The sequence below is a fragment of the Danaus plexippus genome (genome assembly GCF_018135715.1).
Source record: "Danaus plexippus chromosome 13 unlocalized genomic scaffold, MEX_DaPlex mxdp_15, whole genome shotgun sequence".
NCBI classification, from domain to species: domain Eukaryota; kingdom Metazoa; phylum Arthropoda; class Insecta; order Lepidoptera; family Nymphalidae; genus Danaus; species Danaus plexippus.
The window spans coordinates 306,374-321,467 of record NW_026869849.1 but is presented as its reverse complement, the minus strand read 5'-3'; the positions used below and the strand labels follow the sequence as shown (position 1 = coordinate 321,467).

Below are 15,094 nucleotides of genomic sequence, written 5' to 3'. Positions count from 1 at the left end.
CTATTGCATCCTTATTTGTTGTCATCCGTAACTCACGGGACAGTGTAAATGGGACTCCCTGTAGATAATGGAAGCATTGTTCCGGTTTTGGGCCCACTGGAGGCGGTGGAGCCGGTCGCTGTGGATACACAGACCCACTGATACTTGGATATAAGCTACCTCTTGGAGACGTCTGATCTACAATAACGAAACCGTCATCTGACTTCGGTCCAGGAATTTGTGGAGTTTCATCTTCCACGGGTGATGACCGTCGTTTTCCAAAAAATGACGAAAACATTATGAAATATTGTATTCGATAAACACAAGGTCTAAAACCAGTACAAAGAAAACGCTGACAAATAAGTATATAATAACAAGTAATACACAATATGACAATTGACAACGCAGGTTGATTTTAAGTTTACAAGTTGTCAATTTTGAATGACAATTGACAAGTGACGTAGAGGCAGATTATAATTCTGTGATCGTAAAATTAAATCCTAAAATAAATATTTTTCTTAAAAACACTAAAAATGTAATATTAAACACAATTGAAACATTTCAATACTATATTTTTTCTATCTTATTTTTGTACTGTTTTTTAAGTAATGAATAATAGTAAAACGTTACTCAGTTTTAATTCTAGTTGTAATAAATATTTTGATTGGTCCCTGTAAAACAAGATTCAAGTTAGAATCCTTTTAACCAATCAGAATCAATGAAAATGGGTCAGTTAAATATGTTTGTCGAAAAGAACTTATTATCCGACGTAAGGAGACGTCAAAACTTGGTCAAAACATTATATTTTGTGTTGTTTTGAAAGATTTTTTTTTAAATAAGACATTCTTTAATTTCATGATGTGCAAATGTGCTGTGTCAAATATAATAATGTTAATTTTGTGCAATATTTTATAGTTTGGTGGTGTTTGTGTATAATCTCGTCACTTGTTCTTGGAAGTCCAGCTGGTTTGTAACGGGTTATCATATTTTTTAGCGTCAATTATTGCTACAGTATTTAAATTTCTTATAAGATTTACATTTCTTAACAGAGATTAACTTTTATTTGTTTCAACAGGCCTTTCATCTTTTAAGAATTTCCCGCTTCTTGAAGTGTGAACTTAATTTTCAATTATCCATAATTTACTATATTAAATCTTTTTTTTAAAGGTTAGTTATATGTTTATATTGATACTTAGGGATTTGTTATTAATGTTCATGTTACAAGATATATTATCCATATAAATGAATAGCAATAAAAAAATTGTGGTTCAATAATATTCAAAATATCATTATACAAAATAAGAAAAATACCAGTTGCGAAGTTTGTTTTAACTAATAAAATACATTTCAAATGTAAGGTATAAAAGTATTTTTTGGATAGAAATATAATGCACAGACATAAATATTTATTTATGATAAAATAAAAGATAGATGAATTTTTAAGGTATAGTATATGATGTAGCCATAAGTTGAGATGAATGGCACTATTGGAAGTAACGAATATTAAGGAAAGAGAAAAGATAAATAATTTTAATATTATAAATGTATTTCATTACAAGATACTACATTATCAAAATGCATTAAATATTAGCGAACCAACGTTCTGTGGTTTGTCCATATAACTAGAGTACAAACATTTCTTCGTTTGGTTTCAAACATTTTGTCTTCATAAAAAATATACAACAGGTTTTCATTAATGTATTATATTAAATTAACATAAAGAAATTAACACATATATATGTTAAAGCTATGCAAAGTACTGAATATAAACATAGCGAAGATTTTAAAAGTGCAGTATTCAATAAAAGCCTACTCTAGTAATATATGCAGCATCAAAACCTTTTTCTATGTTTCTTCACCAGCTTCATGAATATGTTGTTGTTACAGGGTGGGTGTGAACATGGCCGATGACCGGGGACGTTCAGCATCTCAGTCAGGTGAGTTATGAAATGTCATTCTTGCATCAGCACAACAATAACAAGCTCGGCTGTCTCTCATTCCTCTAAATAATATTCATTGGCCGTTCAATGAAATTAAATTATGTTATTACTTTAATGTTGATGATATGTTTTTGTTAGACACTTACTGGAATCCCTGCACTGTGAGCAGTCAACACAGAGTCCTACTGTATAAACAATGGAAACTTTTCTTATTCCAAATGTCAGTGTCTTTACAATATTTTGAAAAAAAATTAAAATATCCGAATTCCACTGACCGCCATCAGGACAGGGGACGGCGGAGGGGATAACCACAATAATATATGTTTTTGTGTAAAATAAAAAAATATTAGTGAACATCAATTAATTTTTTTTTAAATAATATTAAAAGTTTTTTGTTAATACATACAACAAATAAATAAATGATGGAGCCAGCAATTGTTAGTAGATATCGAATATTTATCATATATATATATATATATGATAAATATTCGTTAAATAAGCTTAGTTCGTAATATATATATATATATATATTACGAACTAAGCTTTGAGCGGGTTATTTCCTCACACGAATTGCGTTCCGGTTTTGTTTAAGATCGTATTGTATGTGTGATGAGTGTGTATTACGTGTTTATATTTCTCTTGATATATGATAGTTGTGACACTCCATGGTGTAGGAGAAACTGGCTCTGGTCGAGGAAACAGACTTTTAATAAATGGGAATAGCGACAATAGATACTGACAATAACAAACTGCCCGATTCGGACGCTGTTGAATATTTGAAACGTTCCTGAAAGTTCCTGAAATCTAGGGCTGTGAATCGGGGGCTCGTCCAGATCGATGGCCGCAAGGCCACGGCCGCGCGATACCGCGATATCGATTACATATAAATAGCGACAGCCCTACAGCGCCCGCGCCCCCGACCCCGCACCCCCGGCCGCCTCACCCTGGACACCCTGGACACCCCCCACCCCCCGGTTCGACGCCCCCTTGACCTTGTCATCCTCCACGTGTGTATGAGGCTCGTGTATGGAATATAAAGATACTGATATCATTAAAAAACTGATAACATAAGCTTGTTGTGTCGATAACTATCTACGTTATGGATATTGTGTGACCGTGTACACTCAGGTTTACACACGGTTTGATGGATAGTTATATATAATACTAATGCCGATTATACTGATTTTTAGAGGGAAAATTATTTTTTTACAAATATCGCAAATTTATTATTATACATTGTCTCTCATTTGCGAATCGGCAATTTATATATCAGTGGGATCCCCGACAATATTGATGTTATACACAGACGTATGAATGTTTAAACTGCAATGTCTTTGGCCGTCGACATCATAACGAACGATCTGTCACTCGCTGCGGTTAATTGTAATTAATACCTACAATAGAAACTCAATTACTTCGGAACCTGGAAATCTTGTAATCCACAGAAAACAATTAACTTAATGAAAAACTGCGATGAGTTTTTCTTAATTAAAAACGGTAGACTTTCGTCGTTGTGATATTTCAGTTCAGAAGTTTTCCTCTCACGTCCCAACTGGTGCCTGTCCCTGATCGGTCCACTATCACTCTGTCCCCCGAGATGTTCGTCTCATGGCCATGCTTGTTTGTGTTGTGGTCTGCGTTATCAGAGCCGGTGTCGGCGGGGGCGAGGCGGATTTATTATTATAATAGAGATCTATTTATAGTGGCCGTGCTCGTATCGATAACATGAACCTCAGTAACGTGTGTCGAACGATGACGGCGTGCAGGCAGACTGCTCCGAGTCATCGGTGACGGCGTCCTCTCTCTCGACACAGGCTCCACCAGCCTTCCCACCGTCACACTGAGTGACTGACCAGTGTCAATAAACTATTGAGGAAACGCAATCAGCTACCAGCTGGTCCTGAACGCATTCCGTCACTACCTCTAATTGATTGGGACTGTGTTTTTCCCTTCTTCTTCTCGGAATTTATATTGATTACAAATACAATTAATGTTTAAACAATACTACACTGTATACAACAGGTTTTCTATAATGTCTTTTAGACTGAACTCTCTGTGTGTGCGTGTGAGTGTGTGTGTGTGTGTGTGTGTGTGGTGAGAGGGGGGGGGAGGAGCTCTCCTTATTTACGGATGCCTTTATAATTCTGTTTCCTAGCAATGACACACCTCCCTTGTCATTGGAATATTCCACATGTGTACTTATTTTTTAATTATTTATTTTGAATACAACATCCCGAGAGTCCTATGACCGTATTTTTGCTGACCGACCCCGTACCGCGTTATCATATCGACGCTGTTAGAGAATATATTATAATCAATAACTATAAACATTTGTTAACGAGCTTCCGATTAATTCTTACATTGAAAAAAAAAGCGCAATGTTTAATGATTAGCGTCCTTATCACGCATAGGAATGTGGCGTCACTCGGTTTAAAACAACTTTATATGTAAATAACACAGGTATATGAATAATATCCGACTGTGTCTGAGACACTCTAAGGACTCCACGCATGTAGCAAATATATTTAGTAAATTCAGCAACCAAAATGTTGGTTGCGAAACAATTCTTATTTGAGCTTTGAACTGATGTTTTGTGCCCAACATGTTCTCATATCTGTACATATTATCAGAGATCGCAAGCGACGGAAAGTGCTCTGAACTCTTGAATCGTTTAATAAACTATAACTAACTAACTATTAATGAGCTCTCATAAACAATACTCAGGTCCAGTCACTATTATAGTATTAAATTAATACATTTTTATTTCACGTTAATATGATGTGATGACATTGTGTGAAGTGTGAACTGAGTTTTGTGTATTGGCGTATGCAAACGGGAAAATTAATTATAACACGTGTCCAAAACATCGCGTTGTAAATCGAGAATTTTATAAAGGAAGCTTAAATGTTCAAATATGGCTTTGTTTTTGTCAGCGGACTGATCGGTCGCACGCTCCCAGGGTTATATAGAGAAAGCCGACTAATATTGAGTTGGACCGAGTGTTCACCTGTATTGAAAGTTCGTTTCTTGTATTATGTTGAGTGTCATACTATGAACAGCTCGCATTGAAGAGAGGCATCTGCCTCTCTTAATGTAAGCAATACTCTAACACTCTTGTTAGAAGATTGCTTATTGTCTATTAGCCGTAAAGTATTCGGAACGCTACGCCGTTATAGGAACAAATTAGCCGAGTGCCTCAGAGTGTTGTGACTACGGTTGTTTGGATACCGAAGGTCAAGGGCGCTCACGGGAGGCCGGGAGGGGGTCCTCGCCCCCACACCCTCCACATGGGCGTGGCTCCGGATAGAAATAGAGTCGGCGATACAGTTTGTCAACACACGCCCACGGACCAGAGCCTCGACCGGGTCGGGGGAACGCGACACCCCTCGATATGGGGTGTGGAGGGGCACCCCCGACGACCCCCGTCACCTCGGCTGGTTTCCAGGAAATCGTGATGTGTATTTTACAAAGATCGTTATAGGCTCCGATAGCGCCTACAGTTTTGATTAATTTAATTTTTCCAATCCTGGGAATTACATTTTAGATCATTTAAATTTTAATGTTATTGGATTTTGATATCCATTTACGGCTACGGTTTTAGTGGGATGGACAAAAATAAAACCTACTACTAGATAGATACGTATCTGATTGTAATAAGTCGAGTAAGTCATTTCATCCATAAATTTCTAGCGTTTATTCCTTCTCATACATTTTGATGTTATCATTTCTTTTGAACCATCTTATTTGTCGAGAATAACTTGAAAGGTTCAAGGGTCGCGCCGGCTAACAGTTTTCTCATTATAATGTCTGTGTACAATATAAATTACATATAAAAATGTGCAAGTACTTCATAAGGGTGGTGGATGGCGGGTGGTGGCCTGGTGGGTGGTGAGCGATGAGTGTTCGGTGGTCGACGTGCACGTGGAGGAACTCTGAGTTATCAAAGTTGAACTTAATGTTTAACGTTCATTTACACAAATATAAACATCATTAAGATTCTATATTCTTTGTTTCGCCATTTTTTCTTCCCGCCATTTTTGCCTTTCCTCGGACTTATCGTTCGTTGTTTCGTTTCTAATCGATAGTAATTATTTATTCTTACAAAGACGTTAGTGTAACAGTAATTCCGAAGGTTTCTCATTAACACGGTCGATTTTAAATAACTAATACCTGATATATAACCGATGGAATTTGTTTAAATTATCGATTAAGTAGACATTGTTTTGTTGAAATAATATTCCCAAAGGGTCCGTGGAAATTATACAATTTCGAAACCTACAGTCGAGTATTTCTTCATATTTTATATTTATAGCAGATAACTCGCCAATACCTTTCCATTTAATAACACCATTTATATATATATATATATATATATATATGTATATACATATAATTTTCTAATATTATTTACCCGTCACAAGACCCCGTAGCTCTCCTGCTCTCCCAAATACCTATCATGAACTTTAACATTGGGCCTACGCTATGTGACTTGTGTATTGTTACGTGTGAGCCTCAATTCTATAAATAGAACCTACCCTCGTACTTACATAATAATCGTGGGTCGGAGGCTGCGTTTCCTTCAGCCACCCTCACCGCCCCGGGCCGCGGCTCCCGGCCCACGGCCCCCGGAGCAGGCGATTGCCGCCGCCCAGCCGCCGTTAGTCGGTAGCCGACCGCCGCATGCAGCAGACTCCTCGCGGTCATGTTGATGCATTAAGATGTGACGGCCAGCGGTGCACCTGAAGTGACCCACCGTTTGCTACAGTAACGTTGATGTGCTGTCCGTTCGCGTGTACAGTGTGAGTGCCATCTCCGCTGTGTGCAGCTCCTCCACTGAGCGACCTCCGCTGACGATGTCTGCCACTCCGTCAGCTGTAGCTGCAGGTAGTACTCACACATGGTCCGTCCTCCACGAACTAGCCGGTACATTAATATTAAAGCCTGTCCGCAGCGTCCTCGACTAGATGTTAGTTTATTGACGTCTCATTATAATAATACCGACGTTAAACTTGGCGGTTTATTGACTGGAACATACATCTAGACGTCTCGATATTTTAGTAGAAGACGTCTTGTCCGCCAATATGTTTTCTTCTTTCTTAACGTAATGCATTCTTTTAATGCTTCTGTATGTCCTGCTTGTAGGTAATATTTGATATTTAATGAATAGCTTGATAGCAAACTGTCAGTCATTATAATTATTGAGTTTGTAAGCAATGCGTTTCTATATACTGGAACATCCTCTCGGTTGTGAGACAGTCGGCGTCCTTGATTACTTTTGATAATCCACAATATTGTTTTTGAATACAGTTTGTTATAGTTATGTTTATATGACAATAGTTTCATCAAACAAGGCCAGCACCTGTGGCTGTCGCAGGCAGGCAGCTCGCAACTTGACGTGATGTGATACGAAGCGTCCCTTATTGTCGGTTTTCTCTATAGTATATATGCCATGAGACGTTAATTTACTCACTTTATAGAGACGCACGGTTCGTTCTGTTTTATTATTTCATAGCTATTGGTTAGAGATTAATATTATGTTTTTATGTTTTACATGAAAAATTAAGTTACTCTCTCATTCGTTGAACAAATCCATTTAAATCAATCATTCTTAATTCGTGTTATTTTGGACAGGTCGCATTCCTAGTCCCTTCGCGCCGTAACTTACTTATTTATTGTAATTTAATTTTTTTACTATTTATTTGTTCGTATGAAAATTATGTCTTTTAATTCATAATATGAGGAATCGGAAATTTATAAATAAGAAGCTTAATAGTTAAACCTGTAGTATGTTAATGTAAACGAACAATACTGTTACAAACTATATAACGAAACATCTGACCCACTGTCCACACTAACAAGGGTTATATGATTTTTATTATTCGGGTTATTGAGGCCAAAATAAAACCGATATCCCACCAGATCTCACGTGGTCGTCTCAGATTTGCCAAATGTTATCGTACAGACATACTTATATATAGAGAACGTTACATAGTGAATTATGTTTGTTTATGTATATATATTAATACGGCCATGCGAGACTAGTGGTGTCTGAGGAGACCATGTTTTGAGGAGCTGGGACCTGACACGAGGTTGTAGAAAAAGTTATTATATCTTGTATGAGACTTGAGTTATATCATTTTGTTTTGTTGATTTATATCATGTGATAAAACAAAGTCCCTCGCCGCGTCTGTCTTTCTGTCTGTTCGCGATAAACGGAAAAACTACTGTACCGATTATCAAACAGTTATCGCCACTCGATAGCGTGATTTTCGAGGAAGGTTTTAGTATATAATTTGTTAAGTTTTGTATTTACTTGTGTTTACATTAACGATATTTGTTGAAGATGTCGGGAAAACATGAGCCGTCTGAGAGCTTTTAACGAAAACGCTGCCTTTGAGATATAGCAAAATAATATATGTTGGAATTGTGTATCTTATATAGGTGTACAGAAAAGCCCGCGGTGGATTATGTCAATACTTTACAACTTTACAAAATTGACAGTCCTAAAGCATTTATTGGAAAGCTATTTACACAAAATTTACATAAAAATTAAGTCTTATCAAAATAAAATAGCTCGTTGTCAAGCTTACATCAGTATCTATAAATTACTTTTTAAATCATTTAAATCGGGCGTCCATTTGAAAGTTGTCATAATATAAGTTTCATAATTCTCAAAATTAAATAGGCTATTTTATATTTTTTTAAAGAGCCCGTGCGCAGCCGGGGCTGGTACCTAGTCATATTATATATAATGTTAAACGTCCTGTCAGCGACGTTGGCGTATAATATTATGGTTTTTTTTGGTGAACATCTCTATATTCTAATTTTATTTTATTTTTTGAAACACGAGTTCATTGACACGCATAATAAAAAGACGTATAATTTTTTTAATACAATCTTCTTTAACATTTCTCTTATTCAAATTTTTTTTGAAAGTTGGTCGTTAAAAAATTGTAATTAATATATTCTCGGGGAATTTTTGTTTTAAAAAAAACAATAATTTAAAAAAAAATTAAATGTATTTGGATTAAAAAAAACACGGAAACAGGAAATTCCGTTTAGAAACTTTTTTATAGAATACAAGGAGCTAAACAATAAGGGTAAAATATTTTTAATATTTGTATCGTGGACTGTGTGTAGTGCCCTTACACACAGTCACACACGTGTTGTGGCAAGACTAAAGTATATGTTAAAGAATCATCACTATCTTATTTAAATTAAAACGATTACGGCTATGACTCTCGAATTTATATATTCTTGGTCGATCTAGGAACCTTGTACAGTGTTATCATTGAGTTTGTACAGCATCTATCGCTACAAGTATCGAGTTACGTGATAGCCGTCTCTCCCGTCTCTTGACTACACGGAGTCGATGTGAACCTCGGTTTTCTATATTTTTAGTCGTCGATTGACGCACTTTTAACAAGTGACTTTGACTAGGAAGTTCGGACGGACTTCCCACTGAGTCACGGGCTACGAGCGAGACGGGTTCATTCAAAATAGACACTATCGGCGGTGACACGGCGATACACGGCGACACCTCACACGCCGTTAATATAATATATATTAATGTACATCATCAGCTGCTGGCCGCATTCATAAACCATCTCTTATCACTTGGTCTACACGTACAATAAAATAATATTTATATAGATGTTGGGAACATCTTCTGTTATATCCGTTAAATAGTCCTTGATTTGAGTTGTTCCTCTGATACCGGAGTCGTTCTCTCAATGAACCACAGTCCGCTAGCCGTCACCGCCCTGTATGTGAGTGGTAAATCATCGATCCACTTCATCATCGTCGTACTGTGGTGACTGTTCATCTATTTCCGTGGCGTCGTCTGTGACTGGTGCCGCGGCTCCCTCACTGTTTGCTCGTCCATGGTGACGTCACCGTATGACTGTCGAAAGACGCCTCCCCCTCACTACCCTCACCACTCTTGCCACCCGCACCATCCTATAGACTGGATGATTAGGATTCGTGCCGTGTCTTAATTATATTAAACGTACATTAATGTTGCACAATATGTCTGCCTGAGCCTCCAGGCGAGTACCTTTCAGGATGAGGTGTGCTTCTATAACGTTATGAACTACTTATATACACGTACGCTATGCACGTTGATACTGGGTGATGGGTAAAGATCACATCGAGCTACGACCGAAGTATTTAAAAATGCATTTAAAAGTTTCGGGGGCTATTATATTTTAACCACGGATAAAACAGTGTAGTTAACTTTAATAATATAGTACCTTTTGGTAAATATTTATCATCTTAAGTAATTGTACACAGATTCAATGAAAGAGAATTACGACAGACGTTAAGAGTATATCGTCTGTTACATAACATACATTGAAAGAAAGTATTCCGAGTGACTCACCTCACAAACATTTAAAATATATATATTATTTGGAAAAGTAAAAATTCTTATCTGGTTCAATTTTTTTTTTTTTATATAAATTGTAAATACAATTTCAAACTACTTGTTGTTTTGTTAACGTCGTAGTGAACAGTTCTAAATAATATAAATACCTTAAAAACGATTACTTTATTTACGTAAATTGTTTTGTAGTTTCTTATTCTAGGAAGTAAGTCGTGTCGAGTGAATTCCGTTACAACTACTCGACTGTAGAAAATTAAGTTCCCGAAGGTCAGATAATTTATTAACCTTTTTATATTTTTATATAGTTGTATTTTCACAAGTCTTGTAATAATTATATTTAGATTTCTTTGAAACCGCATTAATGTTTTGTTATCGCGTGCACTTGAATTTTCCGTTGAGTTTCATTTTGTTTCAAACTTATTATGTAAGGTTATTTTTATCGATATCCATATACTCAGATTTCCTCCAAGGTATATCATAATATAACATCACAATATCAAGGTTCAAAATGTTACAATCTGTGTTGTAAGTGTTCTCTCTGTCTGACATCGTTGTTCAATGAGATGAAAGTTCTTGGAAACTCTATTTCCTCGTCTTTTTTCATTATCATTCATCATTACCATTCATCATTCATCATTCATTATTCATCATTCATCATTCATCATTCATCATTCATCATTCATCATTCATCATTTTCATTTAATTTATTTTATTGTTTTTATATTTTTCTTTTCTAATGTTTTCAATTAATGTAATTTTTACGTGTATGTTAAAATTGGAGACTGCTACTTTTGAGCTGTTTCCAATTGTCTCTGTGGATACTATAAAAGAAATTTGCCTGTAGTCTGATAAAAAATATGAAGTTTTAGTTTAAAAACAAGATCGAAGGAATGGAGAGGCCGACCTTGAGGACTGATACTGTGGTATATATAACATAACACCAGTGATAACAGACAGACAGATAGGCTCGACTGCGACTCTCACACGTATGAGGAACATATTCAAATTAAAATGTCACCGTCACCATAATGACTGACGATTACAGACGCGGCTGTTGTTTAACGACGGATAAGTATCTCGCTATCTTAAGAGAAAAACATTTATCTAGAGCCCCTTCACTTTGTTGCGTTAATTTCCATTTAAAAATAGAAACGACACTTGGTAGTTATCTTATCACCTATATATAGTCCAAGCATTACTTGAATTCTGATGCACTCGTCGACTCACTTCTGTGTCCCGACAATATATAAAATACAAAGCAATAAATATATTATTTCAAGTGCGTGTTCTAAACTCTATTATTATAATTTACGTAAGACGTTTGAAATGATTTACTATTTCCAATAAAAAAAACCTACGGAACTCGTTACTCTGACACATCGACCTCGTCTTTGACGCGCAGACTATTCAGTAACGCCTCGTGACAGGTACACCAGACGATAGGTTCTGTTTATTTGAGTGACCGTCACCACTACCTCCGTCGCTGCCGGCGCTAGAGCTCCACCTCGACCTTGCGACTACTGAACCAATTCTCAGGAACTGCTATTCATCTTGTGATACGTGTTTTGTTGTTGTTTACAGAAGCGCATGTCCTGTGAAGGTCTTTCTTATAAGTTTGTTTTGTTTAAAATCATTACTTAACGTCATTTTTGTTTTTAATAGTGTTTTTTCCTTCTGCATCAGTATTTCGATTCTATTCTTTGGACGGTCTACTAACATTGGAGTTTTATTTTAGCCTTGTAATGTTAAAGACTTGTCTGTTATTTTTTATTTAAATAAACTTTATATAGAATTTTATTTTCATTATTATTAATTTATACGGACTTGTTTGACGTAGTCACTTTAATTATCTGAAACAAAACAACTCAACTCAATAAATAAAAACCTTTTTATAACAGATACATGAGTTGAAGTTAATATTACAATTAAAATATTAAAATGAAATAATACTTGGCGAAGTAAAACTTTTCACAGAAAAGTCTAGAATGAATCGGTTAAAAGATATTATAATGTTAATAGTTTAACTGTTTTATAATATAAACTGTAGATGCGATTCTAGTGCAATATATTCACGGGGCTGTGTTTGGTTTCCTCCCGGGACATGTCATTTTCGATATCCGTATCTTGTAACGGTTCCAAAAACAACAAAAATCAGGACAGCCGACAAACGAACGAACCATCGCCTCTATAATAATTAATATAAGTTAAAATGAAGTGAAACATACCTACATTAAAATAATTAATTTATACAATTTCGATTGACCTTTGGAAACATCCATGACTTGTGTACCCAACTGTTATGTCCAAATATGTTTCTAATCAGAACGTATTTGCGTCATCATAAACGATGACATCAGCATTTTTCATTTAGGGTCGCGAACTTCCCTTGACTCTCAATAAATTTGCAACACAAATATTGTACCGTCATGTTCATATCTGCGGCTGGCTCCCTCAGCATAGGATTCCGAGAAAGCTGCATTTCGGCTCTGGCAAACGACGCGGTGCCTCTACTGCCAAGATTTTTAGTGTTTATCACATAAAGTGATGTGCGTCAGCGCGCGCGTGCGTCGTGTGTTGGTACGGTGGAATACTCCGGCTCTCCGGCTGTCCGGTCTTCGCTGGTCGAATGAATGAGGCGCTGAGTTATCACAAGCGCCGAGCGCTGCGTTCGCGCTGTTCCTCTCCCCCCCGTGCCTCCTCCTCCTCCTCCTCCTGGTCCCTCCATCGTGACCGCGGTCCGCGATTCAGTGTCCGCGCGCAATCCGTCCGCGCCCGTCGTGTGTGTGTGTCGTGCGACACTCTGTTTACACCGCCTGTCATTCGTTGTGCACCTCGCTACTCGCCAGTCGCCAATCTCCTCAGCCGCCAAACTCTGGCAGCAGTGCTAGTTTCTACATAAGATGCTCGCATGTAGCACAGTGGTTACGAATAGTGTTTATCAAAGTGTTTAAAGTGGATTCCGGACTGTACCAGGCCGTGGAGCACGCGCAGCGGCTCGAGCGCTCCCAGGCCATGTATGTCATTAATTTAGGTGAGTCCGCAATCCTGAACATTCCTCCTTCTCCGCCGCCCTATTATTGGAACCAGACGGAACCGGTACTCGGCCGATAAATCGACCAAGTCTTTAGTTGTGATCGCAGCGCACCTAATCGCTTCTCGTGCTGGGAACCCAGTTCTCCTTCTCTCCGGTGTGTTCCTATGACGCCACAGTCCCAGCTCCGGCCTCGTAGTCGACCCGCAGGTCTCTCTTTTTTATAAACAAGTTGTATGCCTCCATTTCAATTTGTGCTTTATTCATAGCGCACTCGATGTTTCTATGTATGTTTTTATTACAGTTCACGTACGTCCGTGTCTATGTGTGTGTGCTATCGTTGTTTCTATTTTTACAGTGGGCTAGTGTGCGTGAGCTCGCTCGTAAACACACGGCCGATCGTGGATGTTGTGCGTCGTTTGCGAGTGCGAGTGTCGCATCCGTGTCGAGTCTGTTATCAGTGTCTTTGCTCGATATTACCGCAAACTACTTTATGTCGTCCTCACGATTTATGTCACGAATTGAGAAAGACTATAAATATTAAGGAATGCAACAAACATCAGTGACAACAGTTTCCAATACAAAATACTACCCTCCTGTAGACGACCCTTGCATGTCATTATTTTTTAGATGTATCTATTGATCTAACTAATTGTACATCTATGTATTTCATAATGTTAACAATGATATAACAGAAAGGTGAGTTCCCTTGTTTCTGTCTCCGATGGATCCTCGGCGGGGGCTCTCGGTACGAAACATTTCGATGTTTCTAATACTAACTAGTATGTAACCTGTCTTCGGTCTCTTACGTATATTATATCATAGAAGAGTATGTTACGTGAAGTGTTGTTCGCGTGCCATAATCTGTAGTTCGTTCAACAGTAAAGCTGTACATGTTATCGGAGTTCCTTAGTTTATATATAATACAGTTTAAAGTAAACATCCCTTATCAGCAGTGCCATGTTTATTTGTCTGATGTTTACTGAGTGTAGTTTCGTCATTCTTATCGAGCCCGAACTCAGTTTATACACTGTCATCGGCTGCGACTGTGGACTTGTTGCTTGAGACCCCTACATCCTTGATCTGTTCCATGGTACTCAGTCTGACAGTTATATTATAATACCAATCTGTCGTACTCGTTACCAGCACTCGTCTTCATTAACTAAATGTGAGAATAAATATTAATGTAACATTTTGAGACAATTATTCCGTCATAACTCCTCTGTCGTTCGTTATAAAATTTTATATAAATTAATTGTTTTAATCGTCTCTCATTATCAGATATACAAAGTCGTTAGATGCAAACGTTTTAAATCGAGTCCAACTAGTTAAATCTATTATTACGAATATAATGAGACTCAATTAATTAATACAACATGTATTCTACTAAACATATGTAAGGAGATAACACAGAACGTTTCGGGATCCTCTGTGTCTAGTGCGTGCACGAGAAGAGTCCACATGTTTACAACCAATCTGGATTGAGAACGGGTCTCGATGAGTTCTGAGACGGGACGGCGCTGAGCGGGACACTGACCTCCTCACCGAACAAACCCTCGTTTGTCCGACGTCATTCATTGATACACTGGATTAATTTTGACTCCACGCTCACTTTAACGTATAGCAGCGGTTGAACCTCCGATCGTCCTAAGCTCATGTACCTATTTATAGATAGCCCGAGCGATGAAGTCTTTTCTTTCGGTACAGCTTAGCCTAGTCCAACATTCTCGTCAATTATTATCTGAACATAATTTCCGCCGT

General features: G+C 37.4%; 1 protein-coding gene and 1 long non-coding RNA gene across 13 annotated transcripts in view; one reads left to right on the top strand and one right to left on the bottom strand.

Annotated features, from left to right (window-relative positions):
- Nucleotides 1-753: 753 nt before the first annotated feature.
- Nucleotides 754-15,094, top strand: part of LOC116770020 (histone deacetylase 4) — a 37,300-nt gene continuing 22,959 nt past the window's right edge. For 5 of the 12 annotated variants that reach the window (XM_061527890.1, XM_061527889.1, XM_032661350.2 and 2 more), the window contains exons 1-2: nt 754-945; nt 1,867-1,916. In XM_061527890.1, coding sequence (XP_061383874.1) covers nt 1,880-1,916 — 37 coding nt within the window. In that variant the 5' untranslated portion in view covers nt 754-945; nt 1,867-1,879. Of the gene's footprint in view, nt 946-1,860; nt 1,917-6,593; nt 6,804-13,001; nt 13,334-15,094 lie in introns of those variants that run through there. The other 7 variants (XM_032661347.2, XM_032661351.2, XM_061527891.1 and 4 more) reach the window with 5 other exon arrangements.
- LOC133320221 (uncharacterized) lies at nt 10,978-12,995 on the bottom strand. Its single transcript, XR_009753658.1, has 2 exons — nt 12,528-12,995; nt 10,978-12,152 (listed from the first exon to the last, which is right to left on the bottom strand). It is a non-coding gene; the product is annotated as an uncharacterized LOC133320221 (long non-coding RNA).